The following is a 26,339-nucleotide window of genomic DNA, read 5'->3' as shown; positions in this document are numbered from 1 at the left end:
GCTCTTCCAGGCATGTAAAACCAATCAAATTATACAATGAATCAAATCCTTTTCCCCCCTAAAAAGATACGTGATTGTACTTAACACAACCCAGGAGAAGGAACACACCTTTCGGGGCAAGAAGTATTTTCACTTTCAAGTGAATAGGAATACACCTTGCTGCCAGAATTACACTGGCCAATAAAAACCTCTGAATCAGTTCTTTGTACTATGTGCTGCAATAGAAACACACTTACTTCTCTGTCTCCACAGATCTTTCTCTTCTAGTGAGATTCGCTCCCAAGCCACAAGACACTTCCTGCTCAGAACCTGTTTCTTAACTGTAAGTACTCTAAAATTAAGCAATTCTTTAAACGTTTATCTTAGCACTGGGGGGGGGGGGGGGAGTAGGGCAGGTTTTTTAAAAGTATTCGATTTAAAAGTATTTTATTTCTAGCATGTTATAATTTGAGATTCAGCTGAAAGACCAATGTTTTCTTATCTACTTGGTTAAAACTTAGTCAAATTCAACAAGTATGTGCCAAGCATGTGTTACATGCCATGCTTTTCAGAGTAGTGTTAAGTTAGCCTTGTATCTTCATCAACATTAAACACATCCTGGATATTGTGCTTATTAACCTGATCGTTCATTTCATTCTTTGTGTTAATACATATGCATGTTTACTTGTGCTGGTCTAATCTCTTTGTGCTTTGCAAATATTTTACTTGATCTGTCCATTTAAAATACTAGAAATCGGAAACGGAATTTTTTGAATTTAGCTAACGAATCATGAGAATCCTTGAATTTTTAGCATGAAAGTAAGAAAACAGACTAGAATGCTTCAAAATTAAATTCTGGTGCTTCATTTATATGTTTAGAAATGTTATCTTTCTCATCTTACATTTGACAGCTAATGAGGTGATAGATTATGAAATGAAAATGTTTCAGTTGAAGTGAAAAAAATCGGGGTGCCTGGCTGGCTCAGTCAGTGGAGTATGCAACTCTTGATCTCAGGGTTGTGAGTGTAAGCCCGACGTTAGGGGTAGAGATTACTTAAAAATAAAAGCTTAAGGGGCGCCTGGGTGGCGCAGTCGGTTGAGCGTCCGACTTCAGCCAGGTCACGATCTCGCGGTCCGTGAGTTCGAGCCCCGCGTCAGGCTCTGGGCTGATGGCTCGGAGCCTGGAGCCTGTTTCCGATTCTGTGTCTCCCTCTCTCTCTGCCCCTCCCCCGTTCATGCTCTGTCTCTCTCTGTCCCAAAAATAAATAAAAAATGTTGAAAAAAAAAATTTAAAAAAATAAATAAATAAAAAATAAAAGCTTAAAAAAAGGTGAAAAAATCAAAATTTAACACCAGTAAACACTAGGAAGAAGAGGAAAATCTAGGCAATGTACTTAGTCCCTGGATTGACTAATATTAATGGGATTAATGTAATATATTAACGCTATTGGCTAATATTAATAAGGTGATAGGCTGTCTTCTCAAGAGCGAGGTGTTCCAAGGCGGAGGAGACAGGTATATGGTTAGTTGTAACTAAGACTAATTGGTGAAATTAGGATGTTTAAAACGTGAGCCAAACTCTGCAAGGTTTCCTGGCATTGAGGTCATTCTAAAGAAAGGACTTGTAGTCTCTTCAAAACTTGTGCACCAAGATTCCCTTTTCAATTCCTCCTGCCCCCATTTTTTCTTTTTCCTGAGTGGCATTTTCCTTCCCTCTCTGATCCTGTGGGATCAAAGATGGCACAAAACAAAACAGCTCTGTGGTTACTCAGTGACGGGCAGAGCCGCTGGCCGTGGAGAAGAACTACAGACATCTCCTCGGTCCCCACCAAACCTAACACAACGCTTTACATACATTGGGTGCCCGATAAATGCTTGCCGAATTAGACTGGATTTGTAACAGAAGAGAAATGAAAAAGCCCAGGGCCACGCCTTGCAAAGTGTGCTCTGCAAAGCCACTAGCACTGTAATCTCCCATGATGCCAGGGTTCTGCACAGGCAGACAGCAGAGGAGGGAGTGGGGCTAGGAGGGAGCCTCGGGCAAGCTGGAGGCCCTGGCATAGGCTGTATCTGCCTGGAGAAATGGGTAGTATTTTCCTAATTCTCACCTAGCTGTGTCTACCCAAAAGGGCCACCTTTTGGCACAGGGGCAGCAACCCTGAGGGTGCTCAGTACGATTCCTCCATCCCAGCCCATCCTACCCGAATAACAATTTTTGAGGCTAATGCCCAGCATTCTACCTGGTAATCAAGCTCTCCAAGTGGTTTTTACGCCCAGTAAGCATTGAGGACCACTGAACTGGGGAGACAGGCTGGTTGTAGATAAGGTTCCAGAAATTCTTAGCAAGGTTACTGGCACTAGAGAGATTTCAAGAAAGTTGTCTTTTGTTATCACCACCACCTCCCCCACCCCAAATACTGTTGATTTCTGATCTTGAATGGCTAGGGTTAAAAACTATTAGATACTTAAGGCTGAAGCAAAGAGATTTGTAGCCCCTGGGGAGGCTTTGCATTTGTTACCGTTTTACATTTTATTGCAACTTAAAGTTCTCTAGACTTTTGAAATGATCTTTGAACCACAGAGCTGTGTAAGAGTGTGTTTGCTTTCTCCTCTCAGTTTTATAACTATCAAGGAGGGTATTTCCTTGAGCAAGAAATGTCATATGAGAGTTTACAAAACCTTTTTGAAAGTTAGCTAAATAGATCAGATGAATGTCTGGGACACTGGTTCCTTCTAGCACTACTCTTCTGGGCTGGGCTGGATAGAGCAGCCTTCCTCACTCCTGTAGGTAACCTTCAGCAGAAACGAACTTCTTTGAATAACAGGAGAAATCTCTTGAGGCTCAGTTATCGGCGCTAAAGTCCACGGAAGCACCTGGCTCCCCACAATTTCCCATATTTAAAAGAGGAAGTCAAAAGTAGTGAAAGCAACAAACCTAAAACTTGGGTGTGCTGAAGACTGTTTCCACCACTAAACTGAGAAAGTAAATTTTTGTACAAATTAAGAGGCAGTCAGCATAGGGATATTTTGGATGAAGCTGTTTGCTGCATAATGAATACACTGGTTGGACTTCAAAGGTACTCCGAGAATGTTCAGATCTTATGCTGCTAAAAGGGCTAATAGCAGCCAATTGGAATTCATAAACACGTATAGTATACACTGAGTGAAGACAGGTGAAGGGAAGGACAATTCTATAATTGCAGACAAATTTTTACTCTGCAATTTTCAGATTACTGTTACTATGTTAAAATCACAATGCAGACTTCTTAAAAGATAAGCGGGTTACATGAACATGTTTTTCCTCTGAGAGAGATTGTGGAAATATTCACTCACTCACCTGGTATTTATTGAATGCCTGTTGTGTGCCAGGCATTGGCTGGGGGCTAAGGAAAAAAAACATACAAACGGCTCTAGGATAATCGGCATGACCCCTTTACAATTTTTTTAAATCACAGTGTTTGTTTTTTGTTTCCAAACTGGGTATTTCCTGTGTTAGTTATAAAAGAAGTAAATGGGGGCACCTGGGTGGCTCGGTCAGTTAAGCTTCCAAATCTTGATTTCAACTCGGTCATGATTTCATGGTTTGTGGGTTTGAACCCCACATCAGGCTCTGCAGCCTGCTTGGGATTCTCTTGTCTCCTTCTCTCTCTGTGTCCCCTGCCACCTGCTCACGCTCTATCTCAATCTCTCTCTAAATAAATAAATAAATAAATAAATAAATAAATAAATAAACATTTCTTTAAAAAGTTCCCCAGGACTTCTCTTTTAATGAATGAATGAATGAATGAATAGAAATAAATAGAAATAAGTGTTCATTGTAATTATTTAGGCAATACACGAATTTATAAAGATAAAAGTAAAAAAAAAAAAATCTATCAGTCAAGTACCCAGAGATAACAAGACATACTTCGTGGTATAGCCTCTTATATTTTTCTGATATTTGATTACTGAAATACCATATATCTATATCTATATCTATATCTATATCTATATCATCTATATACACATATGCATTTTTTAAAATATTCCCTGCAATGCCTCTTCTTCCCCAAATGTAGGAAGCTATCATGCCCAAATTTGGCTTCTATCATTTTAGTACTGGAGTTTGGGATATAGGGAAAAACTGAGTCCTCATACTCTGGCAGTCTAAAGGGTCCTGCGAAGAAGGGCCATTGCTTCAGCGGGCATTAGCCAGTGTCTGATGCCCACCATCTCCAACTGGCATCATGCATTGCCTCAGCAAGATGGGGATTAAGAGAACATAGTAGTGGGAACGTTAGACGGCACCTACTGTGTGCCAGGCCCCATACTAAACTTTTGAAGTACATCAGCGAAAACAGACCACAGAATTCCCTGCCCTTGTAGAGCTTCCATTCCACACTGGAGGCTTACCTTTCCCAAAGTCAAGCTAATTATTGTGAAAGGGTGAGCTCCTGAAAGGAAAGAATTGAAATTACTTGCTTTCTCATGAGATTGCCAGAAGGAAATTGTTCAGAGAGCTGCGGTTGCTGCCCATTAAGGCAAAAACTGGGCAAGTGCACCGGTAGTAGAATCTGGGGCCCACCTAATAGGCGTTAAAATCAGCGAGGCGTGTTACTTTCTTTCTGTCTTCCTTCCTGATCAGAAGGAAGCTGATCAACCCACACCAGCTAATGAAAACGTTTCTAAATTTATGTAAATGCCTAGTGAGACTGGGTGATTGGGGCACGCGGGGCGGCCGGCTGGCTGCCGGTAAAGGGGGCCGCTGGAGCACCTGTCCCAGCGCTCCCCCCCTCCCGCCCTTGTGCTGGACCGCTGGTTCTGCGGCTCCGCGAATGCCCAGCCGCTGTCTCCTCCAGGCGCGTCCTGACCGCCGCGCTCCCTCTGTCCAGTGCGTCTCGCCGCGTCCAGCTGGAGAAACCAGCGGGTCCCAGCCTCGCGGACCCTCCCCACGGCCCCGAGGGGCAGATGCCTGGAGGAGTCGGCCCCTCACGGTGGCCAACCCTGCCCCGTGGGACGGTGGCGGATTGCCCTGGAGAATTTGGAGGCACAGGCAGGGGAGAGAGCCCGGTACCTAACCAAAGATAGCAGAAGGCTGAATGTGGGTTGGAAAACACCTTCCTCTCTGGCAGGAACACTGCAGCTCGCACTCACCATCCTTGGTGGCGGGGTTGGGGGGGTGGGGGGCAGACCAAATGAGAAGCCCACCCCACACTCCGCACGGCAGAGCTGAAGCCAACCTGCCCCCGCATCCGGGGAGGCCACCTCGCCCGTGGATCGCAACTGGGGCCAGATGGGCCGTTTGCTCTAAAGAAAAAACCTGGACTGCTGACGGGCAGGGAGGGTTTGACAGCTTGGTTCAGCCTGACACCGACCTGCTCTCCGCCTCCTTGACCTCCTCCCTTGAAGGGAGGCGAGCACAGCCAGATGGTTCATTAAATTCCATCACTTCAAGATAGACGGCTCCTCCCCACGTGGACACCCGCAAATAACACCCCCCGCCCCATGATCAGCCCCTAGGGGTTTGTGTTTACTTACTACAACATTCCTTCACGTTGTTTTCTTTGACATCCACAATCGTTAGCCTCTCCTTTATTGCCAAACAGCAGTAAAAGGCCATTATGGTATTTTTTTTTTTAATAAAGCAAAAATCAAAACCAAAAACCACTTTAATGTATCTTTATTAAGGGAAATTTAAAACAAGTTTCAACTATTCTGGATGCAGTTCATGGTATTTTATACAAAAAAGGGAAATTGTTTAGAATAGTTCCTAAGAATAAGGGAGGGAAATTCAACAATTTTATAATGGCTGTATTTACATTATGCATTACTTGAATTTAGGAATATATTTTTACAGCATTTGTAACAGATTGTTTTTAAAAAAATTTTTTTTAACGTTTTTGTTTATTTTTGAGACAGAGAGAGACAGAGCATGAACGGGGGAGGGTCAGAGAGAGGGAGACACAGAATCTGAAACAGGCTCCAGGCTCTGAGCTGTCAGCACAGAGCCCGACGCGGGGCTTGAACTCACGGACCGCGAGATCATGACCTGAGCCAAAGTCGGCTGCTTAACCGACTGAGCCACCCAGGCGCCCCACAGATTGTTTTTATATTTTCACTGTAAATCCTATGGGGCTCCCCTCTTCCCGGATTCTTTTTTATGTTTTGTTTTGCTATTTTTTGATAATTTTAGATTTATGAGAAATGTTGCAAAAATAGCCCACAGAAAGACAGACAATAACAAACTTTGACCAGGATGTGCAATAATTGTAACCCTCGCACAAAATACAGCCATTTGGGAAAACAGTTTGAAGCAAGTCTTCAAAATGCTATACCTAGGTCAGCAGCACAGTGGTGAACATAGCTGCCTTCCAAAATGCTAAACATGGAGTTACCATTTTGATCCAGAAGTTCAAATTCTAAGTATATACCCAATAGAAATGAAAAACAAATGTCCACACAAAAACCCATACACAAATAGTAATCTAACAGCATTATTCATTGATAATCAAAGAGTAGAAACATCCTAAATGCCCATCAACTAATGAATGGATAAACACAAAATGGTATATCTACATAATAGAATATTATTAAGTAATAAAGAAGTACTGATACATACTAGAACCGAGACGAACCTTGAAAACATTATGCTAATCAAAGGAAGTTAGTCACAAAAGACATACACAGTCTTCTGTATCTCCAGGGATATGTTTTAAGACCCCCAGTGGATGCCTGAAATTGCAGATAGTACCAAACCTTATATATGCTATGTTTTTTTCTTATGCATACATACCTATGATAAAGTTTAACTTATAAATTAGGGACAGTAAGACATTAAAAACAATAAGGAAATAGAATAATTATGACAATATACAATAATAAAAGTTATGTGAACATCGTCTCTCAAAATGTTCTTATACTGTACTCACTCTTCTTCAGATGATAAAAAAAAAACTTATGTGATGAGATAAAGTGAGATGAATGACTTAGGCATTTGACTATCATTGACTTGACCATAGTTCAGAAGGAGGATGCTCTGCTGCCAGACTTTGGTTGACCATGGGTTCCTAAAATCACAGATAAGGAGGACTACTATAGTCTATGGTTCCATTTACATGAAACGTCTAGAATAAGCAAACCAATAGAGACAGGTTAGAGATTGTTTGGAGCTGAGTGAAGTGAAGGGAAGTGGGGGGTGACTGCTAATGGATATGGGTAGATTTTAAGAGGTGTGTGATAAAAATATTCTAAAATTAGATTATAGTAATGGCTGTGAAACTATGGATATATCAAAATTGCTGAACTATACATTTTAAATGAGTGAATTTTATGGTACATAAAATATATCTCAATGAAGCTTTTTTTTTTTTTAAACACACATTTAACCCCTGTATACCCTTTACCCAGTTTTCCTGGTTCTTCATAGCCTAGCATAAATATTGAAACTAGAAAATTGATGTTGATAAACTGCTATTAACTAATTAATCTACAGATCTTATCCTGATTTTACTAGTCATCCTACTAATGTCCCAGGGGAGAGAAAAGCAATCCTTGTCACCCAGGTGGCCCCAGGTGCCTGGTGCTGTCAGCCAGGGTTTGGTATTGCTGCAAGCTGGCCTGGCCTTCACACTATATTAGTTTCAGGTCTACAACATGATGATTCAATATTTGTATATATTGTGAAATGTTCACCACAATAGGTCTAGTTAACATATGACCACACGTAGTTACAAATCTTTTTTAATGAGAACTTTAAAAATTTGTTTTCATGTTTGTTTTTGAGAGAGAGAGAAAGAGAGAGAGAGAGAGTGAGAGAGAGAGAGAGAGAGCGTGAATGGGGGAGGGGCAGAGAGAAAGGGACACACAGAATCCAAAGCAGGCTCCAGGCTCCAAGCTGTCAGCACAGAGCCCCACGCAGGGCTCAAACTCATGAACCATGAGATCATGACCTGAGCCAAAATCGGACGCTTAACCAACTGAGCTATCCAGGTGCCCCCTGTTTTAATGAGAACTTTAAAGATTTATTCTCTTAACAACTTCCAAATATACAATGTGGTATTATTAACTGTAATCCCCATGCTATACAATACATCCCCAGGACTTACTTTACAACTGAAGTTTGTACATTTTTACCACCTTCCCCCATTTCTTCCACTCCCCATTCCTCCCCTCTGCAACCACCAATCTGTTCTGTGCATCTGTGAAGTTGGTTTGGTTGGTTGGTTTTAAATGTTTATTTATTTTTGAGAGAGAGGGAGAGAGAAAGAGAAATAGAAAGAGAGATGGCAGGAGGGGCAGAAAGAGAGAATCACAAGCAGGCTCCATGCTGAGCCACCCAGGTGCGCCTGGTTGGTTGATTTTAGATTCCACATATAAGGGAGATCATACAATATTTGTGTTTCTCTGTCTGACTTATCTCACTTAGCATAATACCCTCAAGGCCCATCCCTGCTGTCACTCACACTAGATCTTCATGTTTTCCTCTCACACGTCAACAATTTCACAGAGTATTCATGTCAGGTAAGGCTAGTCTGTAATCGTAACAGATCAAGATAAAAACACTAGCATTCCATAATCATATTTGAACACATATTTGAACTTTAAACATTATCCAAGCCTCAGCATACCAAATGTCTTCCTTTCCTGGCTAATAAGAATGATTGCTGCTGCTTTACCAATTGCAGGGGGTAGCCTTGCACTAGTCAGTGCTGCCTGTAGATAAGATTTATTAATATGCCCACTCATAGAATTGTATTACACTTTCTGGATCACCTCCATTTCCTTGATCCTTTTCCAAAACTACCCAACTGAAGTGTTTTCTAATGCCCTGTTACTCAGACACCCTACAGTCCCCGTGGGGTGCATTCTCCCCTGCTATAAGGAATAAACTCAACTTGTCCAGCTAGAGTTGTGTTCTTCATGATCTCCGGTTGGAGAGCATCGACAGTCCTTTTCTGTTCCAGGATTCATTTCGGGGTCCCAAAATGCATCTGGTCACCATGTCTCCTTAGTCCCCTTCCACCTGTTTTTCATGATCTTGACACTTTTAAAGAGGACTGGCCAGATATATGGTAGAATATCCCTCCCTTTGTGTTTGTCTTGATACTTCATCATGAGTGGATTCTGAGTATGTATTTTTGGTAAAATAACACAGAAATGATGCTGTGTCCTTCAGTGCATGATAATAAACAAATACATGATGTCAATATGTCCCATTACTGATAATATTAATTTTGATTACTTGGCTAAGTGTCTGCCAAATTTCTCCACAATAAGGATGCTATTTTCTTCTTTATAATTAGTAAGTAGCTTTTGGGGATATACTTTGAGACCATGTAAATATCTTATTTCTCATCATACTTTCAATGCGTACTAGTGTTAGCATCCATCTATGAGTCTTGCCTTCAACAACTTACCACTGTGGTGTTTGCCAGATGGTGATCTTGTATCTCCATTATTCCTTCTACATTCATTAATGGGAATTCTACCATAAAAAAAGCACTACACATTCCCCCTCATTTTAAAATGTATCCTTTTATTTATATCAGAGTGGAATTATGGGATAGTTATTTTGGTTTATTAACATCGCTCAAATTGTCCCAGATTTGGCCACTGCAAGAGCCATCAGATGGGCTCTGAGGTCCTGTCTCTAATCCATTCTTGAACCCTTTTTTGCCTTTTGGTCCTGCAACAAGATGTTCCAGTTTTCTGTTGTACTTTCCCTGCCCTAGCCCTGGAATCAGCCATTTCTCCAATGAACTCTCGCTCCTTTTTGTTGACAAATGGCATTTTGAAACGAAGATTTGGGTGTGAGAGATATAATAAGTGATATTAGGTATCTATATCTATCTCTGTGTGTGTGTGTGTGTGTGTGTGTGTGTGTGTGTGTGTGTAAATAATCATGAGTTTGTACCCCTGGTTCCTACCCAACCACACAGGATTCATAGTAGCCCTCCTCCTTTCCTTATTTATAATTTCTTTCTCTGATAGTAAAAAACCTCAACCTCATTATCCACAAACATATTTATTTATTCAAGCCCATCATGGATATATATATATATATATATATATATAAAGAAATTTCAGAATTGCTAACCCATACTCTTATGAAAAACAACTTTACTAACTAGGGTATAAATATTTGTTCTTTTTACATTTAGTCTTACATTACATAGTCAAAACACTGATTTCTGAAGATGTTATGGTTACCTTTTTCTTCCCCACTCCTTTCAGTGTGGTTCTAACATTAATTATAATACAGGGGCATCTGGGTGGCTCAGTCGATTAAGCATCTGGCTTGGGCTCAGGTCACAGTCTCATGATTCTTGAGTTCAATCCCCGTGTCAAGCTCTGTGCTGACAGCACGGAGGCTTGCTTGGCATTCTGTCTTCCTCTCCCTCTCTCTCTCTCTCTCAAAAATAAATAAATAAACATTAAAAAAAAAAAAACCCAGAATGGACTCTTTCCATGGTGGTGGACTCTAGCCGTACCTCTCCTGTTTTGACTCCCCTTTGTCTTCCAGTAGGCTCAACTTAGTTAGTTGGTGAGTTCCTCATGATGATTGATGTCACCCCATCCCTACCATTCCATTTCCATTCTCCCATTCTTTTCACCCCATTTACTCTGAGCATAACACATTTATTCATTTCTGGTTTATTCCTTCTGTAATTCTTATTGTATATGTATGTTTTCTATATATTCCTTTATTTCAATTTTTTTTAATTTTAATGTTTATTTATTATTGAAAACCAGAGAGAGAGAGAGAGCATGAGCATGGGAGGGGCAAAGAGAGAGGGAGACACAGAATCTGAAGCAGGCTCCAGGCTCCCAGCTGTCAGCACAGAGCCTGACGCGGGGCTCGAACCCACAAACTGCAAGATCATGACCTGAGCCTAAGTCGGATGCTTAACTGACTGAGCCACCCAGGCGCCCCAGTATATTCCTTTATTTCTTACATAAAGGATGTCAAACGACAGATAGTCTTTTGTACATTGCTTTTTTCATTTAACAGTATATCCCGGAAATCATTCTCTATGAATTTATAGAGATTATCTTCATTCTTTTTTTTTTTTTTTTTTGGTAAGTGACTTGTTAAATGAGCCCTTACCCTGTGGGATCTGAGGCTATCTCCTGTAAACGATGTCAGAATTGAGTTGAACTGTAGGACATTTGAGCTGGTATTGCAGAATTGCTTGGTGTGGGAAAAAATACCACACGTTTGGTGAGAAGAAGTGGACTATTCTGTGGGTAGACAGAAAACAGGGGAGGTTTTCCTTTACAGCTGCTAATCAGAAATAAATTCAAAACAAAAGGGAACATATAAAAGAAACAAGAGGGGAAGGATGTGTGTGTACACAAAAGCTTAGGCTGGTGGTACAATTTTAGAGAAGCCTACTGTGTTCTGCAATTCACTACTTCTGACAATGATTATAAGTTGGTCATTTGTTCCCGTCTTGGGTAGATACCAGGTACCTGTCTAAAAACAGTACCAATAACCCTGTTTTGCTCCCTTACTCCAAGAGAAGCAATTGTTCCTTTGTCCAGTTCAGGGAATTCCTTCCCCCAGGGGCCTCCATCCTCTGGGGGGCAGAGATAGAAATCATCTTCTTCAAAGATCAGCCAGGATGGAGGGAGGTGGGCAGGGGATGCATTAAGTGGGTGATGGGTGATGGGTTTGTTGTGATGAGCACTGGGTGTTATATGTAAGCAATAAATCATTAAATTCTATACCTGAAACCAATATTACCCTGTATGTTCACTAAAGAGAATTTAAATAAAAACTTTATTATGTGCCTGGGTGGCTGAGTTGGTTAAGCGTCCGACTTCAGCTCAGGGCATGGTCTCACAGTTCATGAGTTCAAGCCTCACATCAGGCTCTCTGCTGTCAGCACAGAGCCGCCTTCAGATCCTGTCTCCCTCTCTCTCTCTCTCTCTCTTTCTCTCAAGTAAAAATAAAACATTAAAAAAAAAAACCTCTCAATCAATCAAAAATGTCAGCAAGCAACTTAATCTAAATTGTCACGCCCACCTTTGAAGTAGAATGCACCAAAACAGGTTTCCATGAGCGAACTTGACTACTTACACCAACTTTTTCCTTTTCAGACCACTGCTATTTCAGACCCTGCATCAAAAATGCAAGCTCAGTCACCAATGGTCATTGTGACTCAGCCTGGATATGGTCCTGTACCCCAGAACCCCAATTGGCAGACAGGCCTGTGTGATTGCTTCAGCGACTGTGGAGTCTGTAAGTGCTAAGAAACTCCCCTGTAATTGCCATGGGGGTGAATGATCAAAGGCCAAAGCCTTCCCTCATCCCTCCCTTACTGTGTAGTAAAGGTTCCTGGCTTATTACAGAGCACCTGGCATGTCAGGCAATGAATGGTAAGTTAAGAAAAAAGGCTTGTGCTGATTATAAGTTAATTTTTCTCCAGCACATGAAACAATAGTCTTACTTCTTATTTGTTTTTTACATTTTATTTATTTTTGAGAGAAAGAGAGACAGAGCACAAGTGGGGGGAGAGGCAGAGCGAGAGGGAGACACAGAATCCGAAGCAGGCTCCAGGCTCTGAGCTGTCAGCACAGGGCCCGACTCAGGGCTCGAACTCACAAACCGTGAGATCATGACCTGAGCCGAAGACAGACGCCCAAACTACTGAGCCACCCAGGCGCCCCAGTCTTACTTCTAAAATAAGTTCTGGGGTTAAGATAACAGTAACAAAGCTGATGATTCTCACAATGAGTGGATATGGTCTAATGATTATAAGTGGACCAGACATTAATTTAAAAGACACATTTCCAGTTTAACTTGATTTAAAAAAGAAAAGAAAAGAAAAAGGACTGTTTTTGTTATATATAAACTCATTACTTTATAGCTACATTGTACCCAGTACACAAGGGGTACTACTCATCCATGATTTCAACATGAGCTCAGAAAAGAATTATTTTAATTTCTATATTTAGGTTTTTTATATACCTGAGAATACAGAATTCTAAAGGCAGCCAGCTTCTGCCTTTAGAAAGAATCTCTGACTCTGCTTTGTTTTCTTTTTGTGAGATCTAAGTAAAGTTGGGGGAAAGTAGGTTTGGCGGGGGTGGGGGATGTTAGATGTCAAAGAACTTAGTTCTCAACACCAACAAAGAAACAAACAAACCTGCCTACAAAAAAAATTTTCTCTGGGGTTTATTTGCCTGCCTCAAGTCTACATAGTGTTCTGAGACAAGGAAAGAAAATACATTAACCTTTAACTTACCAGTGAAATTGAAATTTGGAATCAAGTTGACCCCTGAACAACCTAGGTTTGAACTGTGTGGTTCACGTATATGCAGTTTTTTTTTTACCGGATAGTACTATAACAGTGTTTTCTCTTCCTATGCTTTTCTTAACATTTTCTTTTCTCTAGCTTACTTTATTGTAAGAATATAGTATATAATACATATAACATATAAATTATGTATTAATCAACTGTTTATGTTATAAGTAAGGCAATAGTAGGCTATTAGTAATTAAGTTTGGGGGAATTCAAAAGCTACACACAGGGGTGCTTGGGTAGCTCAGTTGGTTAAGTGTCTGACTTTGGCTCAGGTCCTGATCTCACCGTTCCTGAGTTCGAGCCCCACGTCAGGCTCTGGGCTGACAGCTCAGAGCCTGCAGCCTGTTTTGGATTCTGTGTCTCCCTCCTTCTCTGCCCCTCCCTCCCGTTCTCATGCTCTGTCTGTCTCTCTCTCCCTCTCAAAAATAAATAAACGTTAAAAAAATGTTTTTAAGTTACATGCAGATTTTTGATTGTGCAGGGGGTTGGGGCCCCAAACCCCTGCATTGTCCAAGGGTCAACTGTACATTAAAAAGCGCAGAGAGAGGGGCACCTGGGTGGCTCAGTTGGTTAGGCATCCAACTTCAGCTCAGGTCACGATCTCGCCCTCTGTGAGTTTGGGACCCACGTTGGGCTCTGTGCTGACAGCTCAGAGCCTGGAGCCTGTTTCAGATTCTATGTCTCCCTCTCTCTCTGCCCCTCCCCCACTCATGCTCTGTCTCTGAAAAATGAATAAAGCTTAAAAAAAAAAAAAGCACAGAGAGAAAAACTTACCTAGAAAATGGAACAGTGGTCTTGTTCATTGTCTCTCATTGTCTTACTGAATGACCTGGGGTGATGACTTACACATCTTGAGACTTTAGTTCAACATCTGCAAATCATAGTAATAGTAAGACTACATTCCTAAAACACTCTAGAGATGAATATTTAAATCTTCCAGCCCCTAGTATTGTGACTCAAATAAATGAATTACAAGTTCTAAATATAAGCTTAATTGCTTCATGGCAGGATTTCTTAATTACAACCCTGACCAAATCATTCTTCCTTCTTAAAATATTTCAGTGGTCCCTCATGACTTTCATAACCAACTCCGAGCACTCACATTTCATCATCCAGTCCCCAACCTGCCTCGTCCTCCAGCTTTATCCCCATCCCATCCAGCCATACTGAATGAACACCAGCCACGATTAGGGCTGCCATTCGTCAAAGCAAACTAATTTCAAACGTGGTGGGAACAGAGTGGAGTAACTTGTGCCTCTGGTTCCATGTGTCCAGGTCTCTGTGGCACATTTTGTTTCATGTGCCTTGCTTGTCAAGTTGCAGCTGACATGAATGAATGCTGTCTGTGTGGAACAAGTGTCGCAATGAGGACTCTCTACCGGACCCGATACGGCATCTCTGTGAGTCTCTTACAACACTGTGTCATTCACATATGCTCCCACCCTCAAAATAATCGCTCTAAACCTGGAAGCCATTTGATGGTGTCCATCACCTGAATTTGATTGGTAGGTGTTTCACATCATGTGCAACCTTGTATTCAGTTGCTGTGGCAACAGATCCTTTGGGTATGTGACCTCCTTCTAGGTTTCTGTTAAAGACCCTAGAACATAGGCAGCTCTCATTTGTATGGATATCATACAATGGAAGGGGATTATTCAGAGTTTACCAAGCCCCAGGTACGTTACATATAGTTACCTCACTGAATGCTTACACCACCCCTGTAAAGTGAGTAGGTCCACATTTTATAGATGAGGGCTTTCAAGTTTTAAGAGGTGGAGTAACTTGCCCAAAGATACGCACCAGCAGCAGAAGTGGTCAATATTCAACTGTAACTTGCCATGCATACACATTCCACTCTACCACAAGCTATACTTTATGTAATAGGAGAATGTGTTGGTCAGGGCTTTCCAGAGAAACACAACCAAAAGGAGATATAGATGATATAGACATAGAGAAATCTAGATGAAAATAAAGAGAGAGATTTTAAGGAATTGATTCATAGAATTTTGAGGGTTGGCAAGTCCAAAAAGCAGAGGAAGCTGGCAGGCTGGGAAGAGTTGCAGTTCAAGTCTGAAGGCAACTTGCTGGCAGAATTTCTTCTTGCTCTGGGGCAGTCAATCTTTTTCTATTAAGGCCTTCAACTGATTGGATGATGCCTATCCACATTACAGAGGATAATGTGCTTTACTCAAAATCTACTGATTTAAATGTGACTCTTGTCTAAAAAATCTTCACAGAAACATCTAGAATATATGGGCACCATGACCTAGCCAAGTTGCTACATTAAATTAACATCACAGGGAACAAATGACTAGAATACTTTAGTAACTTATTTTATTCCATTGAAATTATTTTATTTGTTCATTTAAAAATATTTGTTAGTTTTTTATCACAAAAATAATATATGCTATATACATAATTTTATGACAAATTCAAACACTGAACTGTGTGAAGTAAAACGTGAAAATCTAACCCCTTTACACACAATTCCACCACTCAGTGATAAACTCTATTAATAATTTGGTGTGCACTCTCTTTTAGGTTTTTTTCCTATGCCTGTAAGGCATACAAATATAGATTAGATATAGCTCTAGCTATGGATGTGGACATATGGAGTTTGGGGGGTGAGGGACTCTTTTATTCTAATTTGTTTTTATCTTTTAAAATGGTGTCATATCATACTGTAGCTTGTTTTTTTTCCCACTTAATATTTGGTAGACCCCCTTTATGTCTGTAATACAGAGCCTTTTTAATGTGTGAATAGTATTCCACCATATAGATAATTTATTTAATCACTTCCCTACTGATGAAGAGTTAAGTAATATTACAGATTAAATAGTTGTTAACACATATGCTTCTGTATAGGCACTGGTATTTTTGTGGAATAGTGTCTGAGATTAGATTGGTAGACCTCGGTATCTGTACATTCAAAATGTGAAACTGTCAAATACCCCTCCAAAAATATTATATCAATTTATAATCCATTAACATTCTATGTGTGCCCAATATTGGATTTTTTTTTCCTTTTTCCCATCAGAGAGGCAAAATGATATTTCATTGTTGTTTAAGTTTTATTAGTTAAGATCAAGCAAATTTTTTAAGCTTCTTCGTCTTTTTGCATTTCTTCTATAAATTATGTGTACATATCCTTTGTACATTGCTTTATTTAATTATGCTATATTGTTTAACATGAAGTTTATCTAGTTTTTTAAAGGCTTAGTCCATAATCAGCAGTTTCTGGATGGCTCAGTGTCTGACTTGACTCAGGTCATGATCTCGTGTTCTGTGAGTTCGAGCCCCACGTCCGGCTCTGTGCTGACAGCTCAAAGCCTGGAACTTGCTTCGGATTCTGCATCTCCCTCTCTCTCTCTGCCCCTCTCCTGCTCGCATTCTGTCTCTATCAAAAATAAACAAACATTAAAAAAATTTAAAGGTTTAGTCCATAATCAAACTTTCTTTTTTTTCCCTTTTTTTTAGTTTACATCCAAGTTAGTTAGCATATAGTGCAAGAATGATTTCAGGAGTAGAATCTAATGATTCATCCCCTACATATAACACCCAGTGCTCATTCCAACAAGTGTCTTCCTCAATGCCCCTTGCCCTTTTAGCCATCCCCCCACCCACACCCCTTTCACCAACCCTCTGTTTGTTCTCCATATTCAAGAGTCTCTTATGTTTTGTCCCCCTCCTTTTTGTTTTTAATTTTTTAATGTTTATTTATTTTTGAGAGAGAGAGAGACAGAGTGAGAGCAGGGGAGGGGTAGAGAGAGAAGGAGACACAGGATCCGAAGCAGGCTCCAGGCTCCAGCTGACAGCACAGAGCCCGACGCGGGGCTCAAACTCACAAACCGCAAGAACATGACCTGAGCCGAAGTCGGATGCTCAACCGACCGAGCCACCCAGGCGCCCCTCCCCCTCCTTTTTTTAATATTATTTTTGCTTCCCTTCCCCTATATTCATCTGTTTTATATCTTAAATTCCACATATGAGTGAAGTCATGTGATATTTGTCTTTCTCTAATTTCGCTTAGCATAATACACTCTAATTCTATCCACATTGTTGTAAATGGCAGGAGTTCACGCTTTTTGATTGCTGAGTGATACTCCATTATATATACCACATATTCTTTATCCATTCATCTGTCGATGGACATTTGAGCTCTTCCTATACTTCGGCTATTATTGATAGTGCTGCTATCAACATTGGGGTGCACGTGCCCCTTTGAAACAGCACACCTGTATCCCTTGGATAAATACCTAGTAGTGCAATTGCTGGGTCATAGAGTAGTTCTAGTTTTAATTTTTTGAGGAAACTCCATACTGTTTTCCAGAGTGGCTGCACCAGTTTGCATTCCCACTCTCAGTGCAAAAGGGTTCCTCTTTTTCCGCATCCTCTCCAACATCTGTCATTGCCTGAGTTGTTAATTTTAGTCATTCTGACTGGTGTGAGGTGGTATCTCATTGTGGTTTTGATTTGTATTTCTCTAGATAAATACATAAATATTTGATTTGATGCTGAGTGATGTTGAGCATTTTTTCATGTGTCTGTTAGCCATCTGGATGTCTTCTTTGGAAAAACGTCTATCCATGTCTTTTGCCCATTTCTTCATTAACTTATTTGTTTTTTGGGTATTAAGTTTGCATAATCAAATTTTCTTAATGCTCTTTAGGAGTCTGAAAAATTAATAACAGTCTGAAAGTGGGGTGCCTGGGTAGCTCAGTCAGTTAAGCGTCCAACTTGAGCTCAGGTCATGATCTCACTGTTCGTGGATTTGAGCCCCATGTCGGGCTCTGTGCTAACAGCTCAGAGCTTGGAGCCTGCTTCAGATGCTGTGTCTCCCTCTCTCTACCCTTTGCCTGCTCACACTCTGTCTGTCTCTCTCTCTCTCAAAAACAAATAAACATTTGGGGCGCCTGGGTGGCGCAGTCGGTTAAGCATCCGACTTCAGCCAGGTCACGATCTCGCAGTCCGTGAGTTCGAGCCCCGCATCAGGCTCTGGGCTGATGGCTCGGAGCCTGGAGCATGTTTCCGATTCTGTGTCTCCCTCTCTCTCTGCCCCTCCCCCGTTCATGCTCTGTCTCTCTCTGTCCCAAAAATAAATAAATAAATAAAAAAAAAAAACGTTGAAAAAAAAACAAACATTAAAAAAAAATAACAGTCTGAAAGTAAAACGTATTTGGTTTTAACAAAAATTTGGAAGATTGGAAGAAAGAGGAAGAATAAGGCATTCTAAAGACTTTATTTTGTATGACATTGATAGCTATGCATAATTATTTTCCATTTTTAAAAAAACAACTTTATTGATGTATAATTGACTTATAATAAGCTGCATATATGTAAAGTGTATGATTTGATAAGTTTATATACCCATGATACAGACCCATGAAACCATCCTCACAATCAAGGCAGTGAACATATTCATCACCTCCAAAAGTTTACTCATACCCATTTGTAATTCTTTCCTCTTTACCCTCTCCTCTTCCCCAACTAACTGCCAATGTTTTCTGTCACTATAGTTTGCATTTTCTGCAGCTTTATATAATAGAACTATACAGTCTATACTCTTTTATCTAGCTTCTTTTACTCAGTATGATTGAGATCCATCCAAGTTGTGTTATGTACTCTTAAAATTTGTTAAGAGGATAGATCTCATGGTAAGTGTTCTTAACACAATGAAAATAAAATTAGTGGAAAAAGAAAATACTTGGATGGGAAATAAGCAAATAAAAAGATGCTCAATATCATTAGTCATTAGAGAAACATAAATGAAAACCACAATGAGATACCACTACACAACTAAGGGAATCACTAAAATTAATCAGACCAAACCACAGCATTGCCAAATATGGAGGAACTGAAACTCACATGCACTGCTGGTAGGAATGTAAAGGCATTTTCTTAAAAAGTTAAACACACCTACCATTTGAGCCAGCCATTTTACTCCTGGATATTTACCCAAGGAAATTTATATCCATACCAAGACTTCTATCAAATGTTCAGAGCAGTTTTGCTTGTAACAGCCCCAAACTAAAAACAATCCAAATATCCCCCTGCAGGTGAATGGATAAACAAAGTGTGATATATCCATATAATGGAATACTACTCAGCAATAAAGAGGAATTGTTGATACACACAAAAACCTGGATGAATCTCAAGATAAATATAATTTTAAGTTGTGGGTAAAAAATGAAAGGAAATCACTAATCAGATAAAAATTAGTGGGACGTCTAAAGGGAACAAAAGGAATCAGGAAAGACCTCTGCAGCAAAAGGAAGAAAAGAACTAAAAAAAAGAAAAAAAAAATTCAGTGAATACCAAACATAAAATAATTGGCTATCCCATGAGTGAGAGAAATTTAGATTTTTCTGCTGTGCTAACATATCTTTGCCTTTTGTTTACCCTTTAAGTGTGTCTTAGGGAATCTGATCTCTTGGAAGATAAGTGAAGAACTGCCCCAGTACTTCCCCCTCTCCTCTCCTAGGGCCCAAAGCCCACATCAGAGTCCTCTGTTAAGGTTATCTGCATGCTGTCTCCTGGGGCAAAGCCACAACAGGTGGCTCTGGACTGGCCCCAATGCGCAGGCAGGCTTCAGTTAACTTCGAGTCTTCTGATCCCCAGCCTGTTCTTCCTCCTGAGTTTCCAGGTTTTTGAGTTCGCTATTTATCAAATGCTCTGCCCGTGACCCTGTTAGGTTTCAGGTTCCCTACCTCTGTTTTACTTTCTCCATCAGTGTAATCCTATCTGCTTCCTATTTCCAAAAAAGTACTCAAAATTTCTGGCCCACTAAATAACCCCACTCCTGTTTTCTAGTACAGCTTTAATTTATTTACCAAAGCTCTGCAAGCACATAGTTTTCTAGATTATCTATTTTTTTTTAAGTTTATTTATTTATTTTGAGGGGGAGGGGTAGAGAGAGAGGGAGAGAGAGAATCCCAAACAGGCTCCATGCCCTCAGTGCAGAGCCCAACTCAGGGCTCAATTTCACGAACAGGATCATGACGTGAGCTGAAATCAAGATCGGATGTTTAACGATTGAGCCAAGCATCTGCCCCAGATTATCTACTTTTTGTTAAGAAAAACAGTAGTCCACAAACTTCTCTCCCCTACTGCCTCAGTCCCAGAACTCTGTGAGTGTTTCCCTCCGTATCTCCAAATCATAGACTGTATTGCTACTTTTTGAGTTTTAAGTTTGGGGCATTGTCTATAGACCTCCCACTCTGAAAGATGAGAATTTATTTCCCTTTCTTCTCCTTCTCCACCCTCTCCCTACCCCAGTCCTTCCAATATTGTTATATGTAATTTGGGTTAAATCCATGTTTGGTACTTACATTATGAGACTTCTGTTAGCTCTTCAGAGTTGCATCATGTAGTGAACTATGATTGCCTTTCCTATTAAACTTTGTTTTTCCTGGTCTTAACAATTCTTGGCATTTTCATTAGTAACTCTCCACTTAGCCACGAGTAGTTTTCCACTGACTTTACCTCCAAAACTACTCTTTCCCAGTTTTCTAAATTTCTTTTCAACACATTCAACACATTGGACATTCTATCATTTTTATCTTCTTGATGAAATCACTCCCTGACTTAAACTACCCTTTGAACTAGTTGCTCTTCATTTCTGATGCTTAGATCTCACCCTGGGTTCTCCTTCACCATGAGCCTGGAGATTTCATTAGCTTCTTTCCTGGGTTAGGCTCCTGTTTCTTATATCCCACGTCTTCCTCTTTCCAGGTCTCCTCCCTCATTGTGATGGAGGTATCCTCACATAGCTTCCTGAGACAGGGATGAGGTGTGGGAAGCAAGAATTTTGAGATTTTACTTTCTGAAACTCTTTGTTTTTTCCTCTTACTGACAGTTTGGTTGATTGATATCTTCTATTTTCAATATTACAAAGTATAGGAAAACATTCGATGTCATAAAAAGAGGAGTTATACGGAAAAATCAATTAACATTTTCCCAAATGTATCCATCCAAACTCTGAATTCCAAGGATCGGTTCCTTCTGCTTCTCTTCAAAGTGTCTTGAAAATCCACAAGTTCTAACTTCCTAATAGGTGGATTTTAATTTCTATTTCTTTTATCTTTTCAACCAGGGATCCATTTGTGATGACTATGTGGTGACCCATTGCTGTCCTCAATGTTCTCTTTGCCAAATCAAGAGAGACATCAATAGAAGGAGAGCCATGCGTACTTTCTAAAAAAAAACCTAATGGTAGGTTCCAGAAACTGTGTTTTTTAAAAATATATATAATTAAGGGATTTGTAAATTAGCATTATTTTGAGTAATGATTCAATAATAACAATTCTTTACATCTTTCAAATGTTGTCTTCATATAAAGATTGATCTTGGTTTCCTCTTATGAAGAAAATAGCTGTATTAGGTTACTTGGGCCACCATAACAATATAGCATAGGGTGGGTCATTTACACAAGAATTTATTTCTCACAGTTCTGAAGGCTGGGAAGTCCAAGATCAAGGTGTGGGCCAATTGAGTTCCTGTGGGGGCTCTCTTCCTAGCTTACAGGTGGCCACATTCTCACTGTATCTTCAAGTGGTGGAAAGAGATCAAGCTCTGGTCCCTTTTCTTATGAAGACAGTAATCCCATTGTGGGGGCTTCACCTTCATGACCTTATTTAAATCTAATTATCTCCCGGAGGGTCTGCCTCCTAATACTATCACACTGGGGGTTAGGGTTTCAACAAATGAGTTTTTCTGGGGGCACAAACATTCAGTCTATAGCAATAGCTTTATGTTTTGAAATCATATTTTAGTAAGTAAAGGGATGGTGACTTTTCTAGACTTCTCAGAATTCTCTTGATCCATTAATGAAGAACTTACCACTTGTAAAATAACAGAGTGTGGTGAGATACAAAAAAAGTAGAAAATAAGCCCCCTACTTAGACAAATTGACAAAAGAACTTGGTAAATAACTACAAAGTAGTAGAACAAATAAAAATTACATGCTTTGTAATATTTGAATTGATTGCAGCATAAAGCATCTATCAATAATGAGGTGAGTTTAAGCTGGAAAATCCTATTGGAAAAAGTGAATCCTGAAAGTGGTGGTTATAGAATATAGAATATTTGAAAATGCTATATAGAATCTGAACTTCTGACAATCAATCAACTCATTTCCAACTAATTTTTCCAGGATGCTCAGAATTAGCTATTGAAGATGTAGTAAAGTAGAAATAAACATGATTTTGTCAGTCCTCTATAGAATTTATCTTGAGTATGGGGAAAAAAACATTAATTTTCCCACTCTTAGTAATACATCACTTTCTTTTTCAAGGGAATGCGAACTCTGTATAGGTTAACAAATATAACTCATGGAGAATATATTTTAAAATATCATTTATTTAGCAGATAATGTATCAAGTACCTAGTACTATGCAGGACACTGCTAGGTCCTGTGGGGAACAAAAATAAATAAGCTGGTCTCCTTGTCTTTAAAGACTTTATACTCTAAAAGAAAGGATTAGATAGCCTTTAAATAAAATGACAGGTTTGACTAATGACTTTAGACCAAGTGCTATTTTAAGTTCAGAGGAGGGAAAGATCATATTCTACTGACATGTGTAAATGAAAGTTTCTTGGGGGCATCTGGATGTCTCAGTTGGTTGAGCAGCTGACTCTTGGTTTCAGCTCAGGTGATGATGTCATGTTCATCAGTTCGAGCCCCTGTGTTGGGCTCCATGCTGACAGAACGGGGCCTGTATGGGATTCTCTCTCCCTCTCTCAAAAGAAAGAAAGAAAGAGAAAGAAAGAAAGAAAGAAAGAAAGAAAGAAAAGAAAGAGCGAGCGAGTTTCTTGAAAGAAGTGGTTTTTTATTCTAAAGTGAATGTGAATATCAAGGTCACAATAGGAAAGAGATGGCACTGAAATTGTAATAGTACAAGGATTTAATGAAAACTACTTACAATAAAGGTGTGGGTGGGAGGTAGAGGGAAATGACCAGGGATGGTGCTGGAATCTAGGCTAGAAGCAGTTAAACTATATCACCCCTTAGGGGCACCTGGATGGCTCAGTTGGTTAAGCATCCAACTTCAGCTCAGGTCATGTGGTTCCCCGGTTTGAGGCCCGCCTCAGGCTCTTTGCTGACAGCTTAGAGCCTGCTTTGGATTCTATGTCTTCTTCTCTCTCTGCCCTTCCCCAGCTTGTGCTCTGTCTCTCTCTCAAAAATAAATAAAAACATTAAAGAATTTTAAACTCTACCACCCCTAGGCCTCAGAGAGGCAAGGAAGGAGAAGTTACTTGAAACCCAAAGGAGTGAGCTATAAGAAGGAGAAGGTGGCCCTGAGAGGAACAGTAACCTCTCACTAGAAAGACAGGAGTAGCCTGGGGCAACCTCATAGGAAGGAAGTAGTCAAGAGAAAAAATACCCTGATCTCACTTTCTGATGTCCCGTCTAGGCTTCCCACTGGCTGAACCCACAGGAAGGCAGAGGGCAGGAAAGTGGTGCTGTAATATACAGGTCAGCCTCCCAGAACATAGAGCAGGGAAGACAAGGATGAAAATGGATCAGATGGGACAAACATTAAGATTTCTGACACAAGATGTGGCTTTAATTAATAAAAATGGATGTGGCTTCTTTCTGTTTTTTCTTCAGCATTTTCACTCAGTTGCATTTTTTTTTAATTTATTTATTTTGAGAAAGGGGGGGGGCGGTCAGAGCGAGAGAATCCCAAGCAGGCTCCAAGCTGACAGCACAGAGCCCCACATGGGGCTCAAACTCATGAACTGTGAGATCATGACCTGAGCTGAAATCAAGAGTCAGATGCTTAACCCACTAAGCCACCCAGGTACCCCTGGATGTTGCTTCTAATCAGCAGCAGCATTCGTGAAACTGTAGAAGCAAAAAAGGGAAAACATCTTTGTGAGTGTAGGTCCACTCAACTTGGTAGGAACATATAAGTAGGAAAATAATGAGAAATGAAAGACTTATAAGTGAGTTGGGCCATGGCATTTAATGTACTAAAAACTGGGCTGATGATTTGGCCTTTGATTTGGTAAGCAGTGGGGAGTTACTGTAGGCTTTATGTAAGGGGGTAACATCAATAGAGCTATACTTTAGAAGAATTAATCTGATAATGGTATATAGCACAAACTGGACAGGATGAGGTCAGAAGCAAACATGTGGAATTAGACCAGTTTAACACTGTTTATTTAAATAAACACATGAGACAGGTTGGATGAAATATATACCCACACATACATAATGAATCCTAACATCTGACCTATTTCTTTTAACCCCAGAGAAATTATCTTACTGAATCAGTGGGTTTGAGGTAAAATACCTTGGTGGTCTTGACTCTGGTGCATCACCTTTGACCCTACATTATTCATCAACAGTGAAACTTTAGATATACAAACACCTGAAATGGGAGAATCAAGAGACAAAGATCAAAGAAGAACATGATTTATGTTAAGAATAGGTTGAAAAGGGGTACATGGGTGGCTCAGTTGATTAAGCGTCCTGCTGACTCTTGATTTTGGCTCAGGTCATGATCTCACGATTCATGAGATCGAGCCCCAGGTGGGGCTCTGCACTGACAACGCGGAGCCTGCTTGGGATTCTCTCTGCCCCTCCCACCCTCAAAATAAATAAAGAAACACTTAAAAAAGTAGGTAAACCAAGGGGACATAAAAACAACTGAAAAAGCTCCCAATTGTGAACACTGGAACAATTGAGGCAACAAAGTAAAGTAGCATTAGATTATAAATGGAAAGATTATAGCCAAAATAAAATATCTATGAGTCATACTTCTATAAATACATGATTACACAAACAAATAAATGGGGGAGAACAGACGAATTTTCCAGAAGTACAGAAGAATTCCAAACAATGTACGTGTGTTCCTCCCTCAAGGCAATGGAGTGTAACTCCTACCTCGTAAGAATGGGTTTGCAGAGTAACTTCCTTTCAAAGAGTATATATGAAAAGGAGGAAAAAAGAGTAGCCTTATAGTGGAGAAACCTGACAGAACTACTTCAGCCAAGTGACCAAAGTGAACCTCATCAGTGATAAGTCATGTTGGTAGCATGTCCCCTTGAAATGATGTGATGAGAATGGCACTCTACCTTCTCGGTCTTCTCTCAAAACCCCGTAACTCCAGTCTAACCAGGAGAAACACATGGGCCAAATCCAAACTGATGCATAGGTATTCTGCAAAATACCTGACCAGATCTCGTCTAAATTGTCAAGGCCATCGCAAACAAAGAAAGTCAAGAAACAATCACAGTTTGGAGAAGCCTGTGGAAACGTTACTGAATGTAACGTGCTGTCCTAGATGGGATCCTGGAACAGAAAAAAGACATTAGGTAGAAATTGAGAAATCTAGCTAAGGTATATGCTTTTATTAATAATATTATGTATCAACACTGGTTCATTAGTTGTAACAAATCTACTATAGTAAGATGTTAACTGGTAGGGAAACAGGGGCAGGGGATGTAAGAGCCCCCTGTACTATCTTTGCAACTTTTCTGTAAATCTAAAATAATTCTAGGGCGCCTGAGTGGCTCAGTCGGTTGGGCGGCCGACTTCGGCTCAGGTCACGATCTCGCGGTCCGTGAGTTCGAGTCCCGCGACCGGCTCTGGGCTGATGGCTCAGAGCCTGGAGCCTGCTTCCGATTCTGTGTCTCCCTCTCTCTCTGACCCTCCCCTGTTCGTGCTCTGTCTCTCAAGTAAATAAACGTTAAAAAAAAATTTAATTCTAAAATTTAAAGTTTATTGAAAATTAAAAAGTAGATTGAGGAAGCTCAAACCTATTCTTTGTGTATCCCTTATAGGTGAAAAGCTCTCACTGAAGCAACTAAAACCAGCAGGCATACACCTCTTCAGTTTGAATCCTTCTCTGCTTTTGCAAATGAAATATGACAGATATGCTTAATCACAATCAATGGGATAAAAGAATGGAATTTTGATTTATTTTAAATGAATGTTTTTGCTTAGTTTTGCTAAATGGTTCAGCTTAGTTTCTCCTTGCTTTCATATTATTAAATTTTCTGGCTTATGAATTTTGTGTTACATTTCTTATATAAACAAAATAAAAGATTTTACTAACAAGATAC

General features: G+C 40.1%; 1 protein-coding gene across 1 annotated transcript; it reads left to right on the top strand.

Annotated features, from left to right (window-relative positions):
- The first annotated feature begins 212 nt into the window (after nt 1-212).
- PLAC8 (placenta associated 8) lies at nt 213-26,339 on the top strand. Its single transcript, XM_049630788.1, has 5 exons — nt 213-322; nt 12,061-12,202; nt 14,544-14,668; nt 21,361-21,479; nt 26,058-26,339. Exons 2-4 carry the CDS (start codon nt 12,091-12,093, stop codon nt 21,463-21,465), a joined length of 342 nt encoding a protein of 113 aa, XP_049486745.1. The 5' UTR covers nt 213-322; nt 12,061-12,090; the 3' UTR covers nt 21,466-21,479; nt 26,058-26,339.

This window comes from Panthera uncia, chromosome B1, assembly GCF_023721935.1.
Source record: "Panthera uncia isolate 11264 chromosome B1, Puncia_PCG_1.0, whole genome shotgun sequence".
Lineage (NCBI taxonomy): Eukaryota > Metazoa > Chordata > Mammalia > Carnivora > Felidae > Panthera > Panthera uncia.
Note: the sequence above shows the minus strand (reverse complement) of the source record. Positions and strands in the feature narration are given on the sequence as shown.

Excerpts from the sequence above, each read along its gene's own strand:
- PLAC8 (XM_049630788.1), top strand. The coding sequence starts at position 12,091 with ATGCAAGCTCAGTCACCAATGGTCATTGTGACTCAGCCTGGATATGGT. Across the intron at positions 12,203-14,543 it reads CTTCAGCGACTGTGGAGTCT|GTCTCTGTGGCACATTTTGT; the intron begins GTAAGTGCTAAG and ends CCATGTGTCCAG. Across the intron at positions 14,669-21,360 it reads GGACCCGATACGGCATCTCT|GGATCCATTTGTGATGACTA; the intron begins GTGAGTCTCTTA and ends CTTTTCAACCAG.